The 10,760-nt window shown below is 36.2% G+C and overlaps 1 protein-coding gene across 1 annotated transcript; it reads left to right on the forward strand.

Moving 5' to 3' along the window:
* Window positions 1–869: 869 nt before the first annotated feature.
* LOC144295414 (olfactory receptor 51L1-like) lies at window positions 870–1,817 on the forward strand. The gene has a single exon (XM_077867806.1). The coding sequence runs from the start codon at window positions 870–872 to the stop codon at window positions 1,815–1,817; it is 948 nt and encodes a 315-aa protein (XP_077723932.1).
* Window positions 1,818–10,760: the final 8,943 nt, after the last annotated feature.

The following is a 10,760-nucleotide window of genomic DNA, read 5'->3' on the forward strand; positions in this document are numbered from 1 at the left end:
TTGAGGGTATAGATCCTTTACATCTTTGGTTAGGTTTATTCCTAGGTATCTTATGCTTTTGGGTGCAATTGTAAATGGGATTGACTCCTTAATTTCTCTTTCTTCAGTCTCATTGTTAGTGTATAGAAATGCCACTGACTTCTGGGCATTGATTTTGTATCCTGCCACGCTACCGAATTGCTGTATGAGTTCTAGCAATCTTGGGGTGGAGACTTTTGGGTTTTCTATGTAGAGTATCATGTCATCGGCGAAGAGGGAGAGTTTGACTTCTTCTTTGCCAATTTGAATGCCTTTAATGTCTTTTTGTTGTCTGATTGCTGAGGCTAGGACTTCCAGTACTATGTTGAACAGCAGTGGTGAGAGTGGACATCCCTGTCTTGTTCCTGATCTTAGGGGAAAGGCTCCTAGTGCTTCCCCATTGAGAATGATATTTGCTGTGGGCTTTTCATAGATGGCTTTTAAGATGTCGAGGAATACTTACCACCTATCTCCCTAGACTTTAGTCACTGAACTAATTTTAGATTGTCCTTTCCTAGCAACCATACCACACTTCAAGTTAGAAAATGTTAGAAAAATTCAGAGACAACATTTCCATATGATATTTCATATCTTGATTAAAAATAGGGTTATATGTGGAAATTAAGTAGCTGATATGAGTCTCTTATTATGATCTCTCAACTGAAAGTTTACTAGTGTCTTCATGTTTCTCTTTGATGACAGCTTTGAATAGGTGGTGAAGGAAATTTATGTAGTCAACAGCATATGCACAGAATGTGAACTTCATGACATAAGGATCATGGTGATGGTGTGCTAATCCAGACAGTTTTACTCTAGCCACAAAGACTACTGATTACTTCAAATGATACACCATGGTCTTTTTCAATAGTAGTACCTACAGACCCTTTCTTCTGAGTGGTTTCCCTGGTCTGGAAGACTCACATCCAGTGATTTCCATTTTGTTTTGTGCCCTCTACCTGGTTGCCCTAATGGGGAACATCATCATCCTGGTGGTTATTCGGGTGGAACAGTCACTTCATGCACCCATGTACTTTTTTCTCTCCATGCTGGCTGCTACTGACCTGGGACTCTGCACTGCCACCCTACCCACCCTGCTCCAGCTTTTCTGGTTTAAAGTTTGTGAAATAGACTTTGATGCCTGCCTCACCCAGATGTTCTTCATTCATGTGTTTTCCTTAATGGAGTCAGGCATCCTCCTCACCATGGCTTTTGACCGCTATGTGGCCATCTCCAACCCACTCAGGTACACTACTATTTTGACTGAGTCCACCATCACCAAGATAGGTGTGGGGCTTCTGCTATGGGCTGTGGCTGTCATCCTCCCAGGACCCTTTCTCATTAAACGACTCAGCTTTTGTAAGGCTAATGTGCTCTCCCACTCATACTGCCTACATCCAGATATCATTAAGCTCTCCTGTTCTGACCACCGAATAAATAGCATCTATGGCCTCATCATCATTCTCATCACCTTTGGAGCAGACTCTGTACTCATCCTCTTCTCTTATTTGAAGATTCTGATCACTGTTCAAGGCATTGCCTCCAAGGAAGAACAATTCAAGGCCCTTAACACTTGTGTGTCCCACATCTGTGCTGTGCTGCTGGTGTATATCCCTATGCTGGGGGTATCCATTATCCATCGCTTTGGGAAACATGTTCCACCCATGGTGCACATTATCATGGGTTATGTATACCTATTGATTCCTCCTGTTCTCAACCCTGTTGTATACTGTGTGAAAACCCAGGGGATACGCACCCGTATTCTGGGTAATCTACTGAAATTACAGCAGAGAGTACTTTAGGATCACATGTATTTCTGGAATAATCCTTATGAAATCAACTTCTAACTTGAGCAAAGAAACATATATCACTAGAAAGAGTAATATGTTCACAATCTATATGTACATATTTGTTTCTCGTATGGAAGTTGTCGAAGACAGTAACAATATCTTATGACTTTTCATTTCCCTCAGGAGGCTCAAGGAAGACAGATTCAAAATAATGTACAAATAAAGGGTCAGTTTTTAATCATCTGTGTTGTCAGAAAGCCCTAGTATCCATGGAAACTAGCAGATTAGTAGGAAGATGTAGGATGCAAATCATAAGGTATTAAGTAGAATCCATGCTATCACTTGACCCTATGCAGTCTACAATGTAGCTTCTTATATCTTCCATAAGTGACTCTTCCATAATATTTTTACTACCTATCTTTGAAGTTATATAATTTTCTCAGCTTTCACTCTTGAGAGTTTTATCTTTAGATACTACTTTACAAATATGTTATCAAATTTTACTATGCACCGAATCAACTTCTTTGACATCTAATGATAGGCTTACATATAAAGCCTAGAAAACGAGGCCAGAAATTAAAGGATTGACTGAATATCTAACATGAACTGGGGTAATGGCATGCCAGGTACTATGCTTTGTCTCACATTTTTATTTTCTAACTAACATTCTCCCGATGTATGATATTATGTTTGAAATTATGTTACTAAATTTGGATAAAAGTAGGCTACTGACTTTTAGTATCTGTTGGGGAGTATGCTGCTGAGAATATTTGATAGAGGAAGCATGTTTTTCTTTGAACAGTACTCACTTTAAACAGTTTTTGCCTTCAAGTAGTTATTAAAATAATGATAAGAAAGAGAAATAACTGCCTCAGGTGCTTGCATTTGCAGGTTATCCTGCCAAGAATAAGAAGGAGATACTTTATCAGCCAGTAGTTTAATTTCCCAGAGGCTCTAGGGTGTTATATACATTCTTCACTCTCAAGTTTTGCTGATTTCAGTGGTTTTCATGTATATAACGAAGGAAACAGACAAACAATCTAACAAAATTCTGCAACATTATTCTTACAAAGATTTCTGGACATGAATAGGAAATTCACCGTATTTCTAAATGGTTGTATGGTAAAGTAGAAGCTTATAATTTTAACTCGTTGCCTCATGTATGCCTGTAAACAATCCATTGCCAGCCCTAGACACTCTGTCTAGATGTTCTGGAAAGATAATGGGTATTTCTGCATTGTTATTTTTAGTTTCACATTTTTTTTTCATTTTCATCCTTTATATCATTCCCAAACTCTGTTTTTGGAACTCAATGCCCTTATCTGACCTGGGAAATTATTTATTTATTTATTTATTTATTTATTTATTTATTTATTTATTTCTGTGGAATATGTAAGTATCTCTTTTATTAAGATGGGGAACAAAAAAAATAAGATGGGGAACATGTATTTTTCACTGAGTATTCATACTAACAAGAAACCCAGCATACGTGTGATCTACAAGATATATGTTGAAAGTATAAAGAAATAAACATATAGTCACAAATTATTTAAGACATAAAACAAAAAGTAGACAAAAAACAAGGTCATAGTCTAAACAGTAAAATTACATAAATCTTATGAGTGATAGAAAAAAACAGTTGCATAGATGATTTTCTTTTGGAGCAACAGGATATTTGTGATTAGACATGATTCTCAGATGAACGGCAAAGGTGATACTGAGACCTATATTTGGTATATAGGAAAATTCTTCATGAATATCATATTATTAAGCCCTAACTTGAAAATTCCTCAGTGAAGAATGCAGCATAGTTTTATATTATCCAGTATTTTCTGATTGATATTTAATAATTTCTTAAATCTTGCAATGAAATATTTCATTGTCAATTGAAGAATTCCATGATGATTTCAGATTGATGTATTAAAACAGATGATCACTAAATCACTTTGAACTAAGAGGGTATGTGATTTCAAAGTTCAGGAGTACCTGAAGGAATAAATATAATTTACTTAAAAATAAAAATATATAGGAGGACAAACTGCATTGATTCATGTCTCCAACCACTGAATGACATCATAATTATTTATCTTCACTAAAGGAATATTCTTATCTTATTGGTATTCTCTAACTATTACAATAAATTGTCTCACATCTCTGGCTCATCAATATTTAATTAGTCAATTTTTGTTTTTTTCCTCAAGTAAACATTTATGCATATACTCCTTTTAAGGATTTATTTATTTATTCGAGAGACAAAGGGAGTGAGCAAGTTGAGGGAGGGGCATAGGGAGAGAATCTTCAAGCCAGCTCCCACTGAGTGCCCTAGTGTGGAGCTTGATCTCACAACCCATGAGATAATGACCTGAGCTGAAGCCAATAGTCCAGTGCTTAACCAATTGAGCCAGCCAGGCACCCCCATAGACTCCTTTTAATTAATAATGTGTATATTTCTTTAATGTTATCATGTATACTCTCCATCAAAACTCATGGCTAGCAATGACAGTTTATATACTCCTGTCCTAATTAAGGTGATATATCCATACACATGAATAGTTATTACTTGACCATTGGCAACTGTTGCCTTGGAATTAGGATTATATACAGTAACAAGAATGATCAAAGGAAAGAACAAAGAATTATTGGAGTTGCCCATGAATTTTAATTGAAATTTGGGTAATCCAGTAGCAGTCATAATCATCTTTTTCTCTTACTTTCCTCTATAAATTGTATGAAGAATTTGGGAATCTGTGCTAAATCATCTTGGGAATAAAAAATTTATTGTAGTGCCAGCTTTGAGACAGGGGTACCTGACATAGGTGAAATAGATCTGTGGAAGTAGAAGTATCAAAACCCCCAAATAAATCCAAAGACATTTTTCCACTAGGTAAAATTCAGAAATGTTAAAACAAGGAACCTATGCTTGACTTTTATCTTTTAAAACTTAGCTGTGAAAATGTCATTACCTATCTGTGTTGCTATGCACACCAGCAGTATGGACACTTTAAAACTACTGGAGGAGAAAAAAAAAAAAAAAAAACAACTACTGGAGGGTTTCCATATCAATTTTATAGAACTAGGATGTTTTTGTGACTCTTTACTCAGTTCCAGTGTCAGTAAATTGGAAAGATAAATAGAGATGATGGCAAAGAGAATAAGCCCTCTATGTATTCTAGAGTCAGTGGAGTTTTTAATGATTCAAGGTAAAAGGAGGATTTCTGCAACACTTGTTTCCTAAACTAAGTATGTCAACTCCCCTTTCTTGACTCTCTGCTCTGTTGTGCATCCCTCATGGTACTGAATCTGCATCTCCATAATTATGTTGTTTTCTCATCTTTAATCTACTTGACAAGATGATAGTATTCCTTAAGCCTGCATAAATGCAATGTGAATGGTAAGAACCATTAGGCAATAACAATGGTCCTGAATCTAGTGATTAAATAAGCCCTGAAATTCATATAGTTCAATCTTCATGCAACACTGAAATTCCTACTCCAATATATCTGACAATTTTTTACCAGACTGACTACAAGTATTTTTAGTTTAGAAAGAGCAGAACATAGCACACCATTCCAGACACTCTTAGGAACTCCTTATGAAAGCTTGTGTAGAGCTACCCTAGATACAGCAAAAATCACCCTAGGTATAAACAAGCCCTATGAGAAGGAGGCATGCTGGTCGGAATCAGTTTCCATTCTGACTTCCTTAATTCCAGAAAACTAACTCCTATCTTCAATCACTCTCTCTCCCTATACCTTCCTGTAATGCACATTTGTTAGTTGTCTCTTCAACAGCATGTCCCCTTCACCCTTACTAATACTACTCCAGACATCCCAGCATGGGGTTTGAATGGGATTGACCACACCTTCAGAGTAGGCTCCAATTATCTTAATATAATCAGCAGATACATTTCACCTCACCACAGTTATCAATTCAAGAAAGACACAGGTCAACTCAGACCAATTTCTGTCACTGGATTCATCTCTGAGATTTCATTTTAAACACTGTACTGGTTCTCTGTTTCCTCTTGGGTATGAAGGAGGACATAAACATTCCTAAGAATTACCTTCGGAACCTTGAAAAGAATACCTGCTAATAATGGAGCCAATGGTAAAGAAGCAAAACTGAGAACTGGAGAAGACAGAGAAAGATTGGGTCCATGTTATGTTCAAACTATTCAAAAACCTTTTTATAAACCTACCTCTTGATTTAAGGAAACTTAAATGCTTCTTGCTAAGTGAAAGAAGCAAGGGGAGGTCAGCTAGAAAGATTGTAGAGTGGGAGGAGCCTAGGCTTTCCTTGTCCCAGGGATACAACCAGATAAAAGTTATATCACTTTAAATAACAGAGAAAATGATTCAAAGACTGGCAGAACAAACACCACAATTAAAGGTTAAAAAAAGGGCACATTAAAAAAATAATGGAAGGGCAAAGATGCAGTTTAGTAATGTAATGGACTTTGGAAGTCTGTGGTGGAGATGGAGCAGGTAACATGGAAAAGGATGGAAATAGACTTTCACACCAGGCAGCCCTCAAAAGGGGAGAATAAATCCTCATAACCTTTGCCTTTGAAAGTGAGGGGGGCAAATATTGTGAGTTCTTAACAACCAGTGACACTTAAAGCCTGGAGTTTTTTTAAAATATGCATGCTGGGTTGTGGAAGAGCCTAGAAGGCATTAGGAAGTGGAATCCCTGCCCTTAAAGACACAGCAAGACAAATAGTGCATGCAAATATAGCATAGAAGCAGCAGTTTGAGAAACACTAGGGGTAGACATGGAGGAGAGTGATTTTTTCATCTCAGAGAGACAGGGGTCATCTGCAGAAAACCCTGCAGAAATAAAGGTGTTGGCAGGTACCATTCCCTCCTCTGTTCTCCAGCATAAACAAGGGTTACCTGAGGACCAGGGCAGTGCTGTCACTTACTCCCTAACTTGCTTGCACCAATATCTGCCCTCTTGTGCTTTAATAGAACAGCCCTTCCCAGTCATGTTCACCTTAGTCCCCATACTGTTTGTCCCCTCCAGGAGACCAGCTCCAGCCCAGACAATACCACATTTCCCAATCTTGCATTTTCCAGAACCTAATTTCTGGTGGTGGCAGGAGCAGTTTTCATTTTGCAAACAGACCACTGCACATCTTGTTAAAACACACCCCATCTTGTCAAGAGACCACACAGTAGCCACAAGAGGCAAAGAAAGCCTCTGCAGACAACTGGGCTGAAAGAAAAAGAGGTCAAGACTCAACAGAGTACATACAACAACATAGGAAACCATTCCTAAAGTGCCAGGCCCTGGAGAACAGGAGACACTGCACTGTAGGACACTCTAGGACCTCTCCTTCATAAGGCTATTATTGTTAAAGAGCAAGGAAGTAGCTGACTTTCTAACACAGAGAAGCAGACACAGAGAGTTAGACAAAATGGGGAGACAGAGAAATATGTCCCAAATGAAAGAATAGGAAAAAAACACAGCAAGCAACCTAAGCAAAACAGATATAAGTTCTTTGCCTCATAGAGAATTTAATGTAATGATCATAAAGATACCAAGAAGAGTAGAGAACATCAATAAGACCCTTAACACTGAGTTTAAAAAAATCAGAGTTGAAGAACACAATAAATGAAATTTAAAGTATACTTGATAGGATAGATAGCAGTCTAGATGAAGCAGAGAAAAAAATAATGATCTGGAAGATAGAGTAATGGAAAGAAATCAAGGTGAGCAATAGACAGGAAAGAATATTACGCAAATTGAGAATCATCTTAGGGAACTCAGTGATCCCATTAACTATAATGACATTCATATTATAGGGATCTCAGAAGAAGAATAAAGAGAGAAGGGGATTGAAATTTTATTTGAATAAGTAGTAGCCAAAAACTTCCTTAATCTGAAGAAGGAAACAGATATCCAGATCCAGGAGGCACAGAGATCCCTCCAGAAATTCAACCCAAGGAGGTCCACACCAAGACAAATAGTAACTAACATGGCAAAAAGCAGTGATAAAGGAAGAACTTTTAAAGCAACAAGAGAAAAGAAGACAGTTACATATAAGAGGAAGCCCCATAAGGCTATGAGCAGATATTTCAGCAAAAATTTTGCAGGCCAGAAAGGAGTGGTATAATATATTCAAAGTACTAAAAGGGAAAAAGTCTCCAGCCAAGAATACTCTTCAAAAAGGTTATCATTCAGAATAGAAAGGAAGATTAAGAGTTTCTCAGAAAAACAAAAACTAAAAGAGATCATGACCACTGCACCATCCCAATAAGAAATATTAAACGGGATACTTGAGTGGAAAGAAAAGACCATAAGTGAAAGTATTAAAAGTAAAAAACACAAAATCAGTAAAAATAAGGATTTCTGTACAAATCAGTCGAGGGACTCATAAAATAAAATGATGTAAAATATGATACCATATGACTAGGATGTGGAGAGAGGAATAAAGAATGGATTCAAACTTAAGCAACCATCAATTTAATATAGATTACTATATACATAAGATGGTAACCACAAGTCAAAATCCAGTAATGATTATGCAAAGAACAAAGTGAAAGGAATCTAAGTAGATTACTAAAGAAAGCCAACAAACCATGAAAGAGCAAGAGAAGAATAGATCACCGAAAACCTATAGAAACAATCACAAAATAAGTAACAAAAGGGTAATAAATACAGATATATCCATAATTACTTTGAATGTAAATGAACTAAATTATCCCATCAAAATACATAGGGTAACAAAGTGGATAAAAAACAAGAATCATCTATAGATCATCTATACGCTGCCAACAAGAAAGTTATTTCAGACCAAAAGACACCTACAGATTGAAAGGGGATGGAAAAACATTTATCATGCAAATGGATGTCAAAAAAAAGCATAGGTAGCTATACTTCTTTGGAAAAAAATAGATTTTAAAACAAAGACTGTAATAAGAGACAAAGAAGGACACTAGAACAATAAAGGGAAAATCCAACAAGAGGATATAACAATTGTAAAAATTAATGCACCAAACATGGGAGCACTCAAATACATAAAACAATAACAAACAAAAGAGGATAATTGATAAGAATACAATAATAATACGGAACTTTAACACCCCACTTACAGTTATGGACAGATTATCCAAATAGAAAATAAAGGACATGGTGGCCTTGGTTGAGACACTAGACCAGATAGATTTAATAAACATTTGAGAACATCCCATCCTAAAACAGAAGAATACACATTATTTTCAAGTGCACATAAACGTTCTCAATATAGATCACAAATAAGCCACAAAACATGTCTCAAAATTAAAAAAAAATTAGGACCATTCGTATTTTCTGACCATAGCCCTATGAAACTAAAAGTCAATTTCAAGAAAGAAACCTGGAAAACTCACAAATATGTGGAGATTAAATAACATGCTACTAAATAAAGAATAGATCAACCAGGAAATAAAAGAAGAAATAAAAATTGCATGGAAAAAAATGAAAATAAAAACACAATAGTCCAAAATCTTTGGGATGCAGCAAAAGTGGTTTTTTTTGTTTTGTTTTGTTTTTTCAGGGTCCATGCAGGGAGCCTGATGTGGGACTCGATCCCGGGTCTCCAGGATCACACCCCGGGCAGAAGGTGGCGCCAAACCGCTGGGCCATCAGGGCTGCCCTATTTTTATTTTTTAAAGATTTTATTTATTAAAGACACATGTCATTCATGAAAGATACACAGAGAAAGAGGCAGAGACACAGGCAGAGGGAGAAGCAGCTCCATGCCAGGACTCTGATATGGGATTTTTTTTTTCTTTTTTTTTTCTTTTTTTTTTTTTTTTACTTTTTTTTTTTTAATTTATTTTTTATTGGTGTTCAATTTACTAACATACAGAATAACCCCCAGTGCCCGTCACCCATTCACTCCCACCCCCCAACAAAAGTGGTTTTAAGAGGGAAGTATATAGCACTGCAGGCCTACCTCAAGAAAAACCTCAAATAAACAACATATCCTCACACCTAAAGAGGCTAGAAAAAAAACAAACAAAGCCCAAATTCAACAAAAGAAAAGAAATCATAAAGATAAGAGCAGAATAAATGATATAGAAACTAAACAAAACAAAGAAACAGGGGTGCTGTGTAGCTTAATTGATTGAGTGTCCAACTCTTGATTTCAGATCAGGTCATGATCTCAGGGTCATAGATTGAGCCCTCTGTCAAGCTCTGTGCTCAGCATGGAATCTGCTTGCCCTTCTCCTACTTTCTTATATAAATAAATAAATAAATAAATAAATAAATAAATAAATAAATAAACTCTTAAAAAAAGAAAGAAAGAAACTTAAAAAATAGATCGATGAAACCAGAAGCTGATTCTTTCAAAAGATCAACAAAGTACATAAATCTTTAGCTGGGTTCATCAAAAACAGTTTTTAAAAATTAATTAATTAATATAAGGAGGCCCCAAATAAAATTACTAATCAAAGAGGAGCAATAATAATCATCACCTCAGAAACATAAAACCTATCAAAACTAAAACAGCAAGAAATAGAAAATCTGGACAAACCAAATTAACAGCAATGAAATTGAATCAGTAGTCAGAAAACACTATCCCCCAAAAAAGTCTAGGAAAAGACAGCTTCCTGGGCAAATCCTACCACACATTTAAAGAAGAGTAATACCTATTGTCAAACTATTCCAAAAATGGAAGAAAAAGGAACACTTCCAAATTATTCTGGGGCCAATCACCTGATAACAAAACCAGATAAAATCATCACAAAAAAAAGAGAACTATAGGCAAATATCTCTCATGAACAGAGATGCAAAAATCCTCAGCAAAATATTAATAAACCAAATTCAACAAAACATTAAAAAAAATCATACGGCACAATTGGGGTGCCTGGGTGGTTCATTCAGTTAAAATATCTGCCTTCAGCTTAGGTCATGATCTCAGAGTCCTGAGATTGAGTCCTGTGTTGGACTTTGCACTCAGAGAGGAAT

The sequence above is a fragment of the Canis aureus genome, chromosome 23 (assembly GCF_053574225.1).
Source record: "Canis aureus isolate CA01 chromosome 23, VMU_Caureus_v.1.0, whole genome shotgun sequence".
NCBI classification, from domain to species: Eukaryota; Metazoa; Chordata; class Mammalia; order Carnivora; family Canidae; genus Canis; species Canis aureus.